Source organism: Phyllobates terribilis, unplaced genomic scaffold, assembly GCF_046119375.1.
Source record: "Phyllobates terribilis strain yellow unplaced genomic scaffold, ASM4611937v1 Scaffold_510__1_contigs__length_1275624, whole genome shotgun sequence".
NCBI lineage: Eukaryota > Metazoa > Chordata > Amphibia > Anura > Dendrobatidae > Phyllobates > Phyllobates terribilis.
In genome coordinates this window covers 680,871-700,396 of record NW_027363270.1, presented here as the reverse complement: position 1 = coordinate 700,396, position 19,526 = coordinate 680,871, and the positions used below count along the sequence as shown (strand labels likewise).

General features: G+C 49.5%; 2 protein-coding genes across 2 annotated transcripts; one reads left to right on the top strand and one right to left on the bottom strand.

The window, feature by feature from the left end:
• Positions 1 to 9,545: 9,545 nt before the first annotated feature.
• LOC141231523 (histone H2A.J-like) lies at positions 9,546 to 9,950 on the bottom strand. Its single transcript, XM_073667720.1, has one exon. The coding sequence runs from the start codon at positions 9,948 to 9,950 to the stop codon at positions 9,546 to 9,548; it is 405 nt and encodes a 134-aa protein (XP_073523821.1).
• A 186-nt stretch (positions 9,951 to 10,136) lies between these two features.
• On the top strand, positions 10,137 to 10,836 carry LOC141231507 (histone H2B 1.1-like). The gene has a single exon (XM_073667706.1). It carries the CDS (start codon positions 10,266 to 10,268, stop codon positions 10,644 to 10,646), a length of 381 nt encoding a protein of 126 aa, XP_073523807.1. The 5' UTR covers positions 10,137 to 10,265; the 3' UTR covers positions 10,647 to 10,836.
• The last annotated feature ends 8,690 nt before the right edge of the window (positions 10,837 to 19,526 follow it).

The window sequence follows — 19,526 nt, the reverse complement described above, 5'->3', positions numbered from 1 at the left end:
TGGCTGATGTGTCACACCCTGATACCCACCCTGGATCGTCCCAGAGTCATGTAAGTGTACCATTACCCTTTTTTATATGGTTAATGGGACTTACGCTTACCAGGCCCTCCATATATATATTTTATAGGATGTCCCTGGGCAGTTACCACCTCCTTCTGAAAGAAAGAAGGATATGGGGAAAAAGGCCACAGTAAAATCCAAGAGGTGCCTGGATTGTAACATCAAACTTCCCGACTCATATGCAAAGCGTCTATGTGCTGAATGTAGAGCCTCCATGCTAAAGGAGGAGCACGGGGCTTTATTAAATGAAATGCGCAGTATAATTAAAGAAGAAGTTCAGGCTTCTATCTTTTGACCCAGAGGACACCAACGTGTGCGACACTGTTCCTAAAATTGACGTCCCAGTGGCTAAAGTGGTCAAGAAGACCTCCATCCCCTTTGAGGACTCGTCAGGACTTAAAGATCCTATGGATAGGAAGGCGGACGGACTTTTGAAAAAAGCCTTGGAATCTTCGGTGGCAATCATTAAATCTAATATCGCTGCTACATCTATTGCCAGATCCATGAGAATCTGGCTAGAAGAGTTAGAGAGTCACCTACGGGATGGCACCCCGAGGGAAACTCTCCTTCAATCATTGCCCCTGTTAAAGATGGCAACAAATTTTTTGGCCGACGCTTCGGCGGAATCGGTCAGATTTGTGGCCAGAAATAATGTGCTTTCTAACTCGGCCCGTAGAGCTGTTTGGTTAAAAACATGGTCTGGAGATACAGCTTCTAAGAACAAGCTGTGCTCTATTCCATTTTCAGGGCTCAGAGTATTCGGACCTGTACTAGATGACATTCTAGAAAAAGCGTCCGATAGAGAGAAGGGCTTCCCCGAGGAGAAAAAGAAGGAGCAGCCCTTTCGTAAACCCTTCCCCTCCCGTAAATATAACACTCAGAAAAAAGGGGGGTCCACAAGGGGGGTCCTCCCGTAAATATAACACTCAGAAAAAAGGGGGGTCCACAAGCTGGAGTTTTAATAAGATAGGAAATACCAGCCCAGTACTAGCTCCCGTCCAAAACGACAATGACTATGTCAGAGTGGGGGGGCGATTAAAGTTTTTCAAAAACAGTTGGCATCGGGTCACTCAAAATCCCTGAATACTAACAACTATAGCACAGGGTTACAGGATAGAATTTTCTCAATATCCCCTGCAAAAATTCCGCCTGACAAAGGGTTTCCCTTCCTCTCTTTCCCGTCTACGGGCAGACATAGAGAAGCTTCTACATCAGAGGGTTATTGTGCCAGTTCCGGAACACGAACAACATCAGGGCCATTACTCCTCTCTGCTTTCAATAAAGAAACCGTCAGGGGAATTCCGTACAATAATCAACTTGAAACCCCTAAACCGGTGGGTCTGTTACAAAAAATTCCGCATGGAATCAGTAAGATCAGCCATTCCTCTAATAGACGGTAATGTGCACCCTGGACCTCAGAGATGCATACTACCACCTGCCAATACTTTCCTCAAGTCAGCAATATCTGAGGTTTGCACTACCATCAGGCAGTCAGATTCTACACTACCAGTTCCGATGTCTTCCCTTTGGCCTGTCATCTGCTCCCAGAATCTTTACCAAGATCATGGCAGAGGTGGTGGCCTATATCCGACTCAGGGATATTACCATCATTCCGTACTTGGACGACTTCCTGGTGGTGGCAGGATCTCCTCTAGGTATGACGCAACATCTGGAAGTTGTCCTACAGACATTTACCAACCTGGGTTTGATTGTGAAAAAAGAAAAATCCAATCTTATCCCCAGTACTTCACACATCTTCCTGGGAGTCCAGCTCGATTCCCGAAGGCGAATGTCTTATCTCCCGGAAGACAAAATACTCTCAATTCCACAAAGGATTCGTTCCTTTTCAACAGAGAAGAAACCTTAAATTCGAAAGGCAATGAGTATTTTGGGAATTATGACATCATGCATCACCTGTGTCAGATGGCGCCAGTTCCATTCCAGGTCTCTACAGAAATGCATCCTGGAAGTGACAGACGGACATCAGAATTACCTAGACAGGAGGATGTCTTTGTCCAGAGACGCCCAGGACTCCCTACACTGGTGGCTCGACCAGAAGAATCTACAGACGGGAGTGCAGTGGATTCTGGAACCTTGTCTTTTAGTGACCACGGACGCAAGTCTCTCAGGATGGGGAGCTTGAGTGGGAGATTCTTATCTCCAAGGAACATGGTCCACAGAAATTCAGACCCGATCATCAAATTTTCGGGAACTACAGTCGATCTGGGAAGCCCTACAGAGAAGCCGGGCTGTCTTAAGAGACAGACATGTAAAAATCCTGTCGGACAACATCACGGCAGTCTCCTTCATCAGACATCAGGGCGGACCGAGACATGCACTGCTCCAGTCCCTGACCAAAAGGATATTCTTAGGGATAGAGAAAATAGTGAGCTCCATTTCAGCAGTTCACCTTCGGGGATCCGACAATCAGGAGGCAGATTATCTCAGCAAGCGTCAGATGAAGGCTTCAGAATGGGAACTGAACGAAGAGGTGTTCCAGCAACTAACTCGCAGATGGGGTCAGCCGCACCTAGACCTTTTTGCATCCAGAACGAATGCAAAGACAACATCTTTCTTCTCTCTCGACCCAGGAGATCATCCTCTGGCAGTGGATGCTCTCTCACAATATTGGGGAGAAGGCCTAACATATGCCTTCCCACCTGCCCCTCTAATTCCGAGAATGCTGCGGAAAATTCAGGAAGATCGGGCGACAGTCATAGCAATTGTCCCGTTCTGGCCAAGGAGGAGTTGGTTCTCCCTTCTACGTCATCTAGCGTTGGAAGACCCAATCATTTTACCATTTCAGGAGGATCTTCTGACACAAGGTCCACTGTTGCATCGGAATCTTCAACAACTCCAGCTCTCAACCTGGCTTCTGAAGGGGAGATCCTGAAGAATAAGGGCTTATCCGCCAGAATGATCCAGACTATGCAGGCTAGTAGAAAACCTGTAACTCAGGCCATATATAAAAAAGTCTGGCAGACCTTTTGTCAGTTCCACAGGGTGGTAGACACCTCTCAGCCAGACATCCCTGCGATCCTTGACTTCTTGCAGGCAGGATTTGACGCAGGTCTTAGACCAAGTACCTTGAAGGTGCAGATTGCGGCACTAGGTGCTTTCTTCGACACATCATTGTCTGCGCATCCCTGGATAATCAGGTTTGTCAAGGCAATCCAGAGACTTAGGCCTACCCAGAGAATTTCTTCCCCTCCATGGGATCTGAATCTTGTCCTGAGAGTCCTTTGTAAGCCTGCCTTTGGCCCAGTTAATGAATTGGGAATAAAGAACTTGACTCTGAAAACAGTCTTCTTGGTGGCAATCACCACGGCTAAACGGTTGGGTGAAATCCAGGCTCTGTCTATTGTCGAGCCTTGTATGCAAATTCGGGATGATTGCATCATTTTGAAGCTGGATCCGTAGCGCCCCGAGGGTTCGGTTGCTACAGGGGTATTGCACCTCAACCAGAGGTGTGATATTCCACTCCCAGGTAAGGATGGAGTGTGGACCAGGGCTCAGTTAGCTGCACACATACATACACACACTGCTCATTTCCGGGGGACAGCTCGACGGTGCTCCCATTTATATATATGCAGGCACAACCGACTATGTCCCTGGCTGGAGTGGGGAGGGGGGGAGAGAACCCAGTGATGTAGGAGCAAAGGGGATGGTTTCTGGAGCATAGGAAGGAGCTCATTGGGTGCAGGTCACCTGAGATCAGACACAGTAAAGCAGATAAAAGGTGAGGGCCATCTTAGGAGGGAGTTCAGGTCAGTTCGTTCAGTCAGTCAGAGCAGAAGGAGGAGAGAGCTGACAGGGAGCCGAGGCTCAGCCTGAGCTCAGCTCCACGAGGCAGGCCTAGGGTGAAGGCCGGAGAAGAGGAGAAGGAGAAGGAAGGAAGAAAGGTGGAGAGAAAGAGGAGTAGAAAGGCTCCAGAAACAAGAAGGCAGAAGGGACCCTAAGAACCCACGAGATATCGGGTGAAGGGTCAGGCCGCAGAAGGGTACCGGATTCCCAAGTTGGTGGAGGTAAATTATCCCTCAGCCAAAGACCGGAGGTCGTGATCATCTATTGGTGCGACCCCCTGCTACACCCACTAGGAAGGCACCACATAGGGTCAGGGAAACCGGCGATAGGTTTCACCAAGAGAAGGCCCGAGGTAGCTGGACAGAAGTGTGGTCACTGGTGGGGCACGAGAAGCCAGAGAAAGGATAGAAGGGAGTCCTGTGCCATACTCCTGAATTGCCTGGGGGTTGACCAAGCTCCTCACCTGGTGGACGCAGCACGGCTTGTGCAGTCATTGCCGGCAGAAGTGACTCGGATAACAACTGTGAGTAAAAGACCCTGGACTGCATCACTGACTCTGTGTGATTTATGCTGCGCCTGCACCATCACCCCCAGCATCCTACTACACTGCCCTGGGGCTACACTCTTCCCGTGGGGAGTTATACTATCTCAGCTGCACACACCATCAGCCCCAGTGGACTGCCTTGCAGCGGTGGTTCATAATAGCCGCAATCCACGGGTGGCGTATTCGGACATTAAATCATAAAAACCCTAAGAAAGACTGCCACTGGTTTGACCACCCTGAGCCACGAACCGGGTCACCGCCACGGAGACTACAACCCCCAGAGACCCGGCTCCGGGTAACCCACACACGTGCACCCACGGCCCAGGGGGGCGCGTCAACTTCAAGTTTCTACCCGAAGGTGGTGTCATCAATGACCTTAAACCAAGAAGTGGTTCTTCCATCATTCTGCGAAAACCCTAAGAATCAGAGGGAGGAAGAGTTCCACCATCTCGATGTCTGCAGAGCAGTGTTGGCCTATTTGGAAGCCACTCGGAACTGGAGATTAGACTCTAATCTTTTTATACAGTTTGGGGGAAAAAATAGAGGCAGGAAGGCTTCAAACCCATCCTTAGCTAGATGGGTTACATCCATGATTAATCTATCATATCTTTCAGAAGGACAGCCTCCCCCTGAAACTATAAAAGCCCATTCCACCAGAGCAATCTCCACCTCATGGGCAACTAGAGTAGGAGCTACCATTGAACAGATATGTACCGCAGCCACATGGTCAGGACAGACTACATTCTGCAAACACTACAAGCTAGATGTTCTCTCACAGCAGTGATCTGCGTTTGGTACGAAGGTACTTCATGCTGTTATCCCACCCTAAGCTATGAGTTCTTGGGTATACTCCTACGGTGCTGTCATGGGGACGTACTGGAAAACCGGAATTAGTGTTACCGGTAATGATGTTTCCAGGGGTCCACATGACAGCACCCTTATTTCCCTCCCTATATTGCTACTGTATGTGATTCTAACATACTAGATGGTGGCCCGATTCTAACGCATCGGGTATTCTAGAATATGTATGCGGCCGACCGGGCGCAATTAGCAGAGCGGTGTTTAAACTTGGCGCCAAAAGCGCTGATTGGTCGCGGCCGGCAACCGCGACCAATCAGCAAAGCGGTGTTTAAATTTGGCAGCAATATCGGTGATTGGTCGCGGGCGGCGGCGGCAACCAATCACTGAACCGTGTTAGTGAGGACTGGAGAGCGTGTTTGAATTTGGCGCCAAAATCTTCGATTAGTCGCGACCGCGACCAATCAGCAAAGCTGTGTTTAAATTTGGCGCCAAAATCTTTGATTAGTCGCGACCGCGGCCAATCAGCAAAGCGGTGTTTAAATTTGGCGACAATCTCGCTGATTGGTCGCGGATGGCGGCCGCGACCAATCAACAGAGCGTTGTTTAAATTTTGCACCAATCTCGCTGATTGGTCGCGACCAATCAACAGAGTGTTGTTTAAATTTTGCACCAATCTCGCTGATTGGTCGCGGTAGGCTGGCGGCCGCGAGCAATCTGCAGAGCGTTGTTTAAATTTGGCGCCAATGTCGCAGATTGGTCGCGGTCGGCTGGCGTCTGTGACCAATCAGCAGAGCGCTGTTTACATTTGGCGCCAATCTCGCTGATTGTTCGCGGCTGGCGTCCGCGACCAATCAGCAGACCGTTGTATAAATTTGGCGCCAATCTCGCAGACTGGTCGCGGCTGGCGGCCGCGACCAATCAACAGAGCGTTGTTTAAATGTTGCGCCAATCTCGCTGATTGGTCGCGGTCAGCTGGCGGCCGCGACCAATCAGCAGAGCGTTGTTTAAATTTGGCGCCAATGACGCTGAATGGTCGCGGCTGCCACCTGCGACCAATCAGCAGTGTTTAAATGTGTTGGCAAGATCGCTGATTGGTCGCGGGCAGCGTCCGCGACCAATCAGCACAGCAGTGTTTAAGTGTTGCGCTAAGATCGGTGATTGGTCGCGGCCGCAATTTAAATGTGGCGCCCAAATCTCTGATTGGTCGCGGGCGGTCAGCACAGCGGTGTTTAACTTTTGCGCCAAGATCACTGATTGGTTGCGGCCGGAATCACATTTAAACACTGCTGTGCTGATTGGTCGCGGACGCTGCCCGCGACCAATCACCTATTTGGGCGCCACATTTAAATAGCGTCCGCGACCAATCAGCACAGCGGTGTTTAACTTTTTCGGCAAGATCAGTGATTGGTCGCGGCCGGAGACCGCGACCAATCAGCGAATCGTATTGATGAGGACCGGGGAGCGGAATCGTATTGGTGAGGACCGGGGAACGCCGCTGCTGGGACATGAGCAACTGCTCGCAGCAGAAGTATCCCGACCCGCAGCGCCGCTCCCCGGTCCTCCCTTGACACCCTAGCCGCTGATCTCCCGACAGTAGCCACATGGTGTTACTAAGGTCCGGACATTTGTGTTCAAAATCGCTGATTGATCACGGGCGCTGCCCGCGACCAATCACCGATTTGGGCGCCACATTTTAAATATCGGCCGCGACCAATCACCGATCTTGGCGCCACATTTAAACACCGCTGTGCTGATTGGTCGCGGACCCTGCCCGCGACCAATCACCGATTTGAGCACCACATTTAAATAGCGGACGCGACCAATCGTGATCTTGGCGCAACATTTAAACACCGCTGTGCTGATTGGTCGCAGACGCTGCCCGCGACCAATCACCGTTTTGGGCACCACATTTAAATAGTGTCCGCGACCAATCAGCACAGCGGTGTTTAAATGTTTCTGCAAGATCGGTGATTGTTCGCGGCCGCTATATAAATGTGGCTGCCCGCGACCGATCAGCACAGCGGTGTTTAACTTTTGCGGCAAGATCAGTGATTGGTCGCGGCCGAAGACCGCGACCAATCACCGATTTGTGCGCCACATTTAAATAGCGTCCGCGACCAATCAGCACAGCGGTGTTTAAATGTGTCTGCAAGATCGGTGATTGGTCGCGGGCGCTATTTAAATGTGGCGCCCAAATCTGTGATTGGTCGCGGGCAGCGTCGGCGACCAATCAGCACAGCGGTGTTTAAATGTCTCTGCAAGATCGGCGCCACATTTAAACACTGCTGTGCTGATTGGTCGCGGACGCTATTTAAGTGTGGCGCCCAAATCGGTGATTGGTCATGGGCAGTGGCCGCGACCAATCAGCACAGCGGTGTTTAACTTTTGGGCCAAGATCAGTGATTGGTCGCAGCGAGAGATCGCGACCAATCAGCGAATTGTATTGGTGAGGACCGGGGAGCGGCGCTGCCTGTGCGGCTACTTCTGCTGCGAGAAGCCGGGAGATGAGCGACTGCTCGCAGCAGAAGTATCTCGACCCGCAGCGCCGCTCCTCGGTCCTCGCTTGACACCCTAGCCGCATGGATGTCAGCGGCGCTGCCTGTGCGGCTACTTCCGCTGCGAGAACCCGGGACATGAGCGGGCGCTCGCAGCAGAAGTATCCCGACCCGCTGCGCCGCTCCCCGGTCCTCCCTTCACACCCTAGCCGCATGGAGGTCAGCGTCGCCGGCGGTCGGGAGATGAGCGCCTCGCGCCGGTCATCTCCCGGCTGCATCGCCGCTGAGCTCCGTCCCACAGATGAGCCGCTAACGGCCGCCATCTTTTTTCAGAAATCCCGCGGCGCTGATTGGCCGCTGCCGGACCAATGAGCGACGCGGGATTTCCTGGACAGACAGACAGACAGACGGGATAAGACGATTATATATATAGATGTCTAAGCAATTCAAAAAATAAAAATAAAATTTTGTTGTACCCAGCCAATGTGGTTCTTGGAAAATCACTGAGGAGGTTGGGGGTGGGAGGGCTTTTAACCTCTTGTGCTTCCTGTCCCTACACAGGATATGGGATTACTCCTCCTACGGTGCTGTGATGTGGGCTCCTGGAAACATCATTACCGGTAAGACTAATTCCGGTTTTCATTGGCTGTAAGCCATAATCATCAACATTAACAGAAATAAACACTTGAAACAGATCACTCTGTTTGTAATGAATCTATATGAGTTTCACTTTTTGTATTGAAGAACTGAAATAAATTAACTTTTTGATGATATTCAAATTTTACGAGATGCGCCTGTACCTCTCTGCTGTCCAGAATCCCGGAGTATCAGCCATATCCTCCTTTTTCTCCTCTCGCTTCTTCAAGCTCAATGTGGACAAATCTGTGCTCAATCTTTCCTCCATCTCACGTATCCACTCTACCCTATCACAATAAATGACATCATATATTCCCCTGTGCCGGAAATTCGCTGCCTTGGAGTACCCTTGACTCTGCTCAGTCCTTCAAACCCCACATACAAACTTACCACCTCCAGCTCAAAAATATTTCCAGAATCCGTCCTTTCCTCAACCCTCAGTCTACTAAAATGCTTGTGCATGCCCTCATCTCCCACCTTGACTAATGCAACATCTTCCTCTGTGTCCTACCTGCGAACACTCTCGCACCTCTCCAGTCCGTCCTTAACTCTGCTGCCTCACTAGTTCATCTCGCTCATCCCCCCTTTACAAATCCCTTCATTGGCTCCCAATTCACCGATTTAAACTGCTAATACCGATCTAAAACAAAGCCATCCATAACCTTTCTCCTCCGTACATCTCCGAACTAATCTACCGATATCTTCAGTCTCCTCTCCTCCACACTTATTTGTTCCTCACCCAATTGCCGCCAAGACTTCTCCCGATTATCCCCCATCCCCTGGAATTCTTTGCTCCAACATGTCCGATTATCCACATTCGGATCCTTCAAACGTAACATGAAAACCCATCTCTACAAGAAATTTTACAACCTGCAATGACCCCGCTGCCACTGCAACCCCCCCCCCCCCTTCAACCTACAGTCTCCTTCCCCATCATCCTGTAGAATATAAGCCTACAAAGGCAGGGTCCTCTTCCCTCTGTACCAGTCTATCATTGTTAGTTTACATTCTGTAAGTAACCCCTCCTCATGTACAGTACAACACTATGGAATTAACGGTGCTATATAAATAATCTCTGCTATAGAATAGATCTGTACGTACAGATAATTCCTGAGATCAGTAGCGCCAGCTCTTGTGGTGACGGTGTGGGTGGCTCTTAGAAGAGCCTTTGGGTTGTGTGGATGATACAGGATCGGCTGCAGCGCTCACTTGCTCTTGCTCGCTTTGTTTGGCGACTTGCTGCTCTCGGTCTTCTTGGGAAGCAGCACGGCCTGGATGTTGGGCAGGACGCCACCCTGGGCGATGGTCACCCCACCCAGCAGTCTGTTCAGCTCCTCGTCATTGCGCACGGCCAGCTGCAGGTGGCGGGGGATGATGCGGGTCTTCTTGTTGTCCCGGGCGGCATTGCCGGCCAATTCCAGGATCTCAGCGGTCAGATACTCCAGCACAGCAGCCAGATAGACCGGAGCGCCGGCACCCACCCTCTCAGCATAGTTACCCTTGCGGAGAAGCCTGTGCACACGACCGACCGGGAACTGCAGTCCTGCCCGGGATGAGCGGGTCTTGGCTTTAGCACGGACCTTCCCTCCTTGTTTGCCGCGTCCAGACATCACTGCGCTCAGTTATCAGCAGATAAGAGAAGTCTCTTGTGTCATAGATGTGCTGCCTCCTGCACCTTTAATAATCCTCCTCTCCTACCATTGGCTGGATCTGAAGTCACCAATGGAAACAATACTTGTAGAAACGCCAATGAGTTGCAGTGGGCGGAGATAATTGAATGTCCATTGATCACATGATGTTCTCACCCAATAGTACAGTGATCTGACAGCATTGCTCATTTGCATGGCCGGTCTATAAATACGGCCGCTCTGGGAGGAGCTGGATCATTATTCTCTCTCCAGTGAAGAGAATATTCTGCTATCATCATGCCTGAACCTGCCAAGTCTGCACCAGCAGCCAAGAAGGGCTCCAAGAAAGCTGTGACCAAGACTCAGAAGAAGGACGGCAAGAAGCGGAGGAAGAGCAGGAAGGAGAGCTATGCCATCTATGTGTACAAGGTGCTGAAGCAGGTCCACCCTGACACCGGCATCTCCTCCAAGGCCATGGGCATCATGAACTCCTTTGTCAATGACATCTTTGAGCGCATTGCAGGGGAAGCCTCCCGCCTGGCTCACTACAACAAGCGCTCCACCATCACCTCCCGGGAGATCCAGACCGCTGTGCGCCTGCTGCTGCCCGGAGAGCTGGCCAAGCACGCCGTGTCCGAGGGCACCAAGGCCGTCACCAAGTACACCAGCGCCAAGTGATCTGCTCCAAGCTCTGCTCCACCAACCCAAAGGCTCTTCTAAGAGCCACCCACCCCGTCTACATCAGAGCTGTGGCTGCTTGTCTGTGTTCTGCAAGAAATTCCGTGCAGGAACGTATTGCAAAAAATATAGTTGACCACCAGGATGGATCCATGAAAGAGAAGTTATGCCTAACCTACATGTTAGACTTCTGAGAAGGTAAGTGCTATTATGGTTGTTAGTCATGCGTCCGATGTGATATATCTGGACTTTGCAAAGGCGTCTGACGCTGAACCACACAACAGCCAGAAGCCGGGACTAGGTCCAGTATGCAGATGGGTGAAGAACTGGTTAAGGGACAGGAAACATGTTTTAAATGGTAGATTTTCTAAGTATGATATTGCCAGAAGTGGGGACCTCGGATCTGTACTGGGAGCAGATGTGGGCGAAGCACAGAACTGTTGGGGATTTTGAATTTCCCGCTCTTTTTACTGTCCTTTTTCCACTTTCTATCATGAGGATGTTGGTCACAAATGGTTCTGATAGTGAAGTATACCCTACATATCCAGCTGTATACCCCCTTATAATGCTATATACCATCCATATAATGTTGTATACCCTTTATATAGTGCTATAGATCCTCCATATACTGCTGTAAATCATCATGTGCTGTATACTCCCCATATAGTGCTCCGTATACCCCCATATATACCAGATATTCAGATCTCGCAGCCCTATATTGGAGACCACCCTATTGATCATTTACAGTCCCCACAAACCCCTGCACCATAAATGAAAAGTGCTTCAGGAACTCATCCCTTCTCCTGAAACACCCTGACCCCACAATAAAGAGGTCAGATAAGGCAGATCACTGGATCACCACCTTTTTCTGCTGCTCCTCTTTACAAAGTCTGAATTCTGCCTGATGCAAAGCTTTTACCTCTACATCAGGTGATTCATCTAATAATCTGTTAGGTGGGGACCACAAGGATCTGGACTGGGAGCAGTAGGGGCCAAAAAGAGGTTTGGAATAATTATCTTTAATCTCTTCATTAATGACCTTGTGAAGGAGAGTAAAGTTCCAGTCTACAGAAAAGAAGGACTTGGGAGTTCTGGTTACAAGTTGAGCAATCAATATCAGGCAGCAGCAACAAAAGCAAATAAGATTTGAGGATGTATAAAGAGATCATTTGATCCCAATGTATTTGTGGCCTCTAGATATTTATAGAGGGGTAGCCTTTATAATATGGGATCCAGTTTGGGGCTCCACGTCTTAAAAGTATTAAAGGTGTCACCTAGATTAACATTAGCATGTTATGAAGGACTCCTGCTGGTCACCTCTCACTTAATGAACCCATTCTCTGAGCACTGGGTCCTAGTGCCCTCTGCTTCCAGTGTTCTCCTGGTAATGGGGGAGGATGGGCTGTTAACTCTTTCAGTGCTCAGCTGCATTTTCAGCAGTTTCTCAATGTTCAGATTGGTGTACACAGAATCATATAGGGAGTATACCAGCAGTCTATGGAGAGTGCAGTCCAGGGGTAAAGAGCTCTATATGGGGGTTATATAGCACTATATGGATGAGGGTATAAAGATCATATGAGCAGCACGATGAAGATCTAAACACTGAATGGATTGTATGCTGCATTATATATAGGAACAAAGCACTATATGGAGGGTATACAGCTCTATATGGAGGGTATACAGCTCTATATGGAGGGTATACAGCTCTATATGGAGGGTATACAGCTCTATATGGGGGGTATACAGCGCTATATGGGGGTATACAGCGCTATATAGGGGTATACAGCACTATATGGAGGGTATACAGCACTATATGGAGGGTATACAGCACTATATGGAGGGTATACAGCACTATATGGAGGGTATACAGCTCTATATGGGGGGTATACAGCACTATATGGAGGGTATACAGCACTATATAGGGGTATACAGCACTATATGGAGTGTATACAGCACTATATGGAGTGTATACAGCACTATATGGGTGGTATACAGCTCTATATGGAGGGTATACAGCTCTATATGGGGGGTATACAGCTCTATATGGAGGGTATACAGCTCTATATGGAGGGTATACAGCTCTATATGGGGGGTATACAGCACTATATGGGGGTATACAGCTCTATATGGAGGGTATACAGCTCTATATGGGGGGTATACAGCACTATATGGAGGGTATACAGCACTATATAGGGGTATACAGCACTATATGGGTGGTATACAGCTCTATATGGAGGGTATACAGCTCTATATGGAGGGTATACAGCTCTATATGGGGGGTATACAGCGCTATATGGGGGTATACAGCGCTATATGGGGGTATACAGCGCTATATGGGGGTATACAGCTCTATATGGGGGGTATACAGCACTATATGGAGGTATACAGCACTATAGACCTGTCAGTGACCCGAGCAGCAGTCACCGGGGAGGAGTCAGCTCTGTGACCGGATGTAACATCCTCGCGATAAAAGCGGGAAAATGACAGGAAAAAGGGCGGGAAATTCAACCTCCCCAACAGTTCTGTGCTCCGCCCACATCTGAGGAGAAGCCGCAGCTCCTGCTGCTGGGGGAGGGGCTGCTGACCGCCCTGTGCCCGGATGGCTGCAGTCTGCTCTGCGGGGACTGGGAACATCGGCCACTAAAGGGTTAACACCAAGTGTCTGCGGGGAGGAGCTGATCCTGTGCTGCCTGTGGGCGGAGCCATAGCCCTACTGAGCGCTGATTGGCTGAGCGCTGAATATGAAATCCCCGCACAACGGCTGATAGTTCCTCCCGCTCTTTGTTCTCCTCAGTGTAACACGTGGTGCAGAGCGCTATATGGAGGGTAATAACATCATGTGGCCGTATACAGCGCTATATGGAGGGTAATAACATCATGTGGCCGTATACAGCGCTATATGGAGGGTAATAACATCATGTGGCCGTATACAGCGCTATATGGAGGGTAATAACATCATGTGGCCGTATACAGCGCTATATGGAGGGTAATAACATCATGTGGCCGTATACAGTGTTAGATGGAGGGTAATATCATGTGGCCGTATACAGCGCTATATGGAGGCGTTACACGTGGTGCAGAGCGTTATATGGAGGTGTTACACGTGGTGCAGAGCGTTATATGGAGGTGTTACACGTGGTGCAGAGCGTTATATGGAGGCGTTACACGCGGTGCAGAGCGCTATATGGAGGTGTTACACGTGGTGCAGAGCGCTATATGGAGGTGTTACACGTGCAGAGCGGTATATGGAGGTGTTACACGTGGTGCAGAGCGTTATATGGAGGTGTTACACGTGGTGCAGAGCGCTATATGGAGGTGTTACACGTGGTGCAGAGCGCTATATGGAAGTGTTACACGCGGTGCAGAGCGTTATATGGAGGTGTTACACGTGGTGCAGAGCGCTATATGGAGGTGTTACACGTGCAGAGCGTTATATGGAGGTGTTACACGCGGTGCAGAGCGCTATATGGAGGTGTTACACGCGGTGCAGAGCGCTATATGGAGGTGTTACACGCGGTGCAGAGCGCTATATGGAAGTGTTACACGCGGTGCAGAGCGCTATATGGAGGTGTTACACGTGGTGCAGAGCGGTATATAGAGGTGTTACACGTGGTGCAGAGCGGTATATGGAGGTGTTGCACGCGGTGCAGAGCGTTATATGGAGGTGTTACACGCGGTGCAGAGCGTTATATGGAGGTGTTACACGTGCAGAGCGTTATATGGAGGTGTTACACGCGGTGCAGAGCGTTATATGGAGGCGTTACACGCAGTGCAGAGCGCTATATGGAGGTGTTACACGTGGTGCAGAGCGCTATATGGAGGTGTTACACGTGCAGAGCGTTATATGGAGGTGTTACACGCGGTGCAGAGCGGTATATGGAGGTGTTACACGTGGTGCAGAGCGTTATATGGAGGTGTTACACGTGGTGCAGAGCGCTATATGGAGGTGTTACACGTGGTGCAGAGCGCTATATGGAAGTGTTACACGCGGTGCAGAGCGCTATATGGAAGTGTTACACGCGGTGCAGAGCGCTATATGGAGGTGTTACACGCGGTGCAGAGCGGTATATGGAGGTGTTACACGTGGTGCAGAGCGGTATATGGAGGTGTTGCACGCGGTGCAGAGCGTTATATGGAGGTGTTACACGCGGTGCAGAGCGTTATATGGAGGTGTTACACGCGGTGCAGAGCGTTATATGGAGGTGTTACACGCGGTGCAGAGCGTTATATGGAGGTGTTACACGCGGTGCAGAGCGTTATATGGAGGTGTTACACGCGGTGCAGAGCGTTATATGGAGGTGTTACACGCGGTGCAGAGCGTTATATGGAGGTGTTACACGCGGTGCAGAGCGTTATATGGAGGTGTTACACGCGGTGCAGAGCGCTATATGGAGGTGTTACACGCGGTGCAGAGCGTTATATGGAGGTGTTACACGCGGTGCAGAGCGTTATATGGAGGTGTTACACGTGGTGCAGAACGTTATATGGAGGTGTTACACGTGGTGCAGAGCGCTATATGGAGGTGTTACACGTGGTGCAGAGCGTTATATGGAGGTGTTACACGTGGTGCAGAGCGTTATATGGAGGTGTTACACGTGGTGCAGAGCGGTATATGGCCTTGTATAGCGCTATATGGATGTATATTGTACTATAAAAAGTCATATAGCGCTATATGGGCTTACAAAGCATTACATGGAGGCTATATGGCATTATTTGGGCATAGACAGGATAACAAGGAGGATTTCAGCAGTATGACAGTATACAGCCCTGTATGGCAGCATATATTCACTATGGATGGGGAGTATGCAGCACAATATGTGGTTAAGTATCACTGTACGGAGGGGGCATACAGCACAATATAGGGATTTTAAACTCTTATTGGAGTCTATACAGCACTATATGGGGGTACATAGCACTACATGGTGGCATACAGCAACTATATGGGGTGTGCGTATATATATTTGGATATCTCACCCCATATACATCAAGTGTGAGTTGTGGTGTCCATGCACCACACTCTGCAGCCACATGGGAGGTGAGGACGGTGCAGTAACAGGGTCACACTGCAGAGCTCAGTGCTGCCATCAGGAGGGCATCTGCCCACATTACACTCTGTCTCCTCTAGTGCACGGTGCCATTCACAGATCATGGACCGGACAGCAGCTTTATTACTCAGCACCACACACTACAAGACATGGCGGGTGAGGATGAAGTAGATGATATCGAACCAGTGAATGCCAGTCACAGCACCAGATCATAGACAATCATCAGTCCCACTGATCCGCAATCGGTGAGGGGGTAACCTACCACCTATTGCTAAATAACTTTTCTCAGACTATTCCCAATATTCTGCATCTCACTGCAATTCATCTCCTTCCTCTAATCCCTTATACCCCTGTCAGAACCAATTGAATTAATTCTGAATAATATGATGCATGCAGACTGTACCTTACTGGCCACCACCGCACTCTAATCAGCATCTCTGTTTATCCATTCCTCTTACAGGTACGTGACCCAACTTTGCCATCCTGATTTCCATGCAGCCTTCCCTATATCTCTCTGCTCCTACTATATACTGATGGTACGTGACCCAAGTTACACTACCCACCCCCCACTTTCATTTCTGACCCTGCTTACTGAACCTTTGAGTATCCTACATCTGGTTCAGCCTTAATCAGCTGATCAAGATGAGCACAGACCACTCCCCTCTGGTTCACAGCTGAATGCATTCTGTTACAAATATATTGAGAGCCAGGAGTCTGTGTTTGACTTCAGTCTGTGTCCCTCAGCTTAAGTGTCCATTAGCTGAAGTGTCTGAAATTTGAATTAATTCTGAATAATATGATGCATGCAGACTGTACCTTACTGGCCACCACCGCACTCTAATCAGCATCTCTGTTTATCCATTCCTCTTACAGGTACGTGACCCAACTTTGCCATCCTGATTTCCATGCAGCCTTCCCTATATCTCTCTGCTCCTACTATATACTGATGGTACGTGACCCAAGTTACACTACCCACCCCCCACTTTCATTTCTGACCCTGCTTACTGAACCTTTGAGTATCCTACATCTGGTTCAGCCTTAATCAGCTGATCAAGATGAGCACAGACCACTCCCCTCTGGTTCACAGCTGAATGCATTCTGTTACAAATATATTGAGAGCCAGGAGTCTGTGTTTGACTTCAGTCTGTGTCCCTCAGCTTAAGTGTCCATTAGCTGAAGTGTCTGAAATTTGAATTAATTCTGAATAATATGATGCATGCAGACTGTACCTTACCGGCCACCACTTCACTCTAATCAGCATCTCTGTTTATCCATTCCTCTTACAGGTACGTGACCCAACTTTGCCATCCTGATTTCCATGCAGCCTTCCCTATATCTCTCTGCTCCTACTATATACTAATGGTACGTGACCCAAGTTACACTACCCACCCCCCACTTTCATTTATGACCCTGCTTACTGAACCTTTGAGTATCCTACATCTGGTTCAGCCTTAATCAGCTGATCAAGATGAGCACAGACCACTCCCATCTGGTTCACAGCTGAATGCATTCTGTTACAAATATATTGAGAGCCAGGAGTTTGTGTCAGACTTCAGTCTGTGTCCCTCAGCTTAAATGTCCATTAGCTGAAGTGTCTGAAATTTGAATTAATTCTGAATTGAATCTGAAGTGAACTGAAGGTAACTGGATACTAAGTCACAGTAAACAATGTTTGTCTTTGTTCTCACTCTCACCCCCTTAATGCTTCACTTCTTTCAACCACCCCTAATCCCTACACCTGGAAAGGAACTCTTCATCTCTCCCTCCATTCTCCCCACCCATCTCACCTCCTCCTTAGAGCTATTCCACAACATACAATCCTTTGTCTTCAAACACAGACAGCCACCTCATGCCCTCTCCTGCTCCCACCTAATAACACTTTCTCTACTCCTCCTTACTGCTGGCGACATCTCTCCAAATCCTGGCCCTCCTCACCACATCCTTACATTCACTTCCACCTCCTACCCCCGATCTATCCCAAACTCTCATAACCCTTATACCCATCCGCCCAGCCCCCGCTTCCCCAGTTCCACTAACAGGAGCTCTATGGAACGCTCGCTCTGTCTGCAATAAACTTTCCTACATTCACGATCTCTTCATCACTAACAAGCTTTCCTTCCTCGGCATCACTGAAACCTGGCTCACCCCCTCCGACACAGCCTCTCCTGCTGCACTTTCGTATGGCGGATTACACCTCTCCCATACCCCCCGCCCCACCAGCAAGCACGGTGGAGGAATAGGTTTCCTCCTCTCAGAAAACTGCCCCTTCACCCAGATCCCACTGCCGCCCGCAATTACTCTCCCGTCTTTTGAAGTGCACTGCGTGCGCGTCTACTCCCCATCCAACCTCCAACTGGCTGTCATCTACCGCCCCCCAGGATCAACCACCACTTTCTTTGAACACTTCACTTGGCTGCTTCATTTCCTCTCCGTTGACATCCCCACTATCCTCATGGGCGACTTTAACATCCCCATTGACACTTCCCTCTCAGCTGCCTCTAAGCTTCTATCCCTCACTTCCTCCTTTGGTCTTACTCAGTGGTCTTCCACACCCACCCACGAAGATAGCCACACACTGGACCTCATCTTCACCCGCCTCTGTTCCCTATCTAACCTCTCTAACTCACCTCTCCCTCTTTCTGACCACAACCTACTCACGTTCTCTTCTCTCTCCTCCCCGGGGCAACAATCCCCACTCCACAAACTTGCATACCCTCGCAGAAATCTCTAACACCTTGACCTACACTCACTCTCTGAATCCCTCCTCCCTCTTACAGACATTAGTTCCTTACATGATGCAGATGCTGCTGCCACTTTATACAACACCACAACAGCTGCAGCTCTCGATTCGGTCGCCCCCCTCACGCATACCAAAGCTCGCACAATCAACAGACAACCCTGGCACACCAGCCTAACTAAAGAACTGCGACGGGCCTCCAGGGTTGCTGAACGTAGATGGAAAAGATCCCACTCCCATGAGCACTTCATCGCATTCAAACTGTCCCTCACTACCTTCAAGTCCACACTCACTGCAGCAAAACAAACATACTTTGCATCTCTCATATCCTCCCTGTCTCACAACCCTAAACAACTATTCAACACCTTAAATTCTCTCCTCCGTCCCCCAGTGTCTCCTTCCTTTCCTCTCCTCTCAGTCGAAGACTTTGCCTCATTCTTCAAGCAGAAGATTGACACCATCAGACAAAGCTTTTGCCTAAAGCTCCCACAGCCCCTCCCCACACCTACTCAACCCTCTTCCTCCAAAACCACCTTCTCCACCATTTCTGAAGATCAACTTTCCTCTTTACTCTCCAAATCACACCTCACCACCTGTAAACTTGACCCAATCCTGTCCCACCTCATCCCAAACCTTACCACTATCTTCATCCCAGCTCTAGCCCACCTCTTCAACCTGTCATCAACAACTGGTGTTTTCCCCTCATGCTTCAAACATGCCTCAATCACACCCATCCTCAAAAAGCCCTCCCTTGACCCATCCTCTGTGTCTAGCTATCGCCCCATATCACTTCTCCCCTATGCCTCAAAACTACTGGAACAACATGTCCATTCTGAGCTGTCCTCCCACCTCTCCTCCTGCTCCCTCTTTGACCGCCTACAATCTGGTTTCCGACCGCACCATTCTACTGAAACTGCACTGACTAAAGTCACAAACGACCTACTAGCCGCCAAATCTAAGCGGCACTACTCTGTCCTCCTCCTCCTAGACCTGTCATCTGCCTTTGACACAGTGGACCATTCCCTCTTACTACAGACTCTCTCATCTGTTGGCATCACAGACTTGGCCCTATTCTGGATCTCCTCATACCTAACAGAA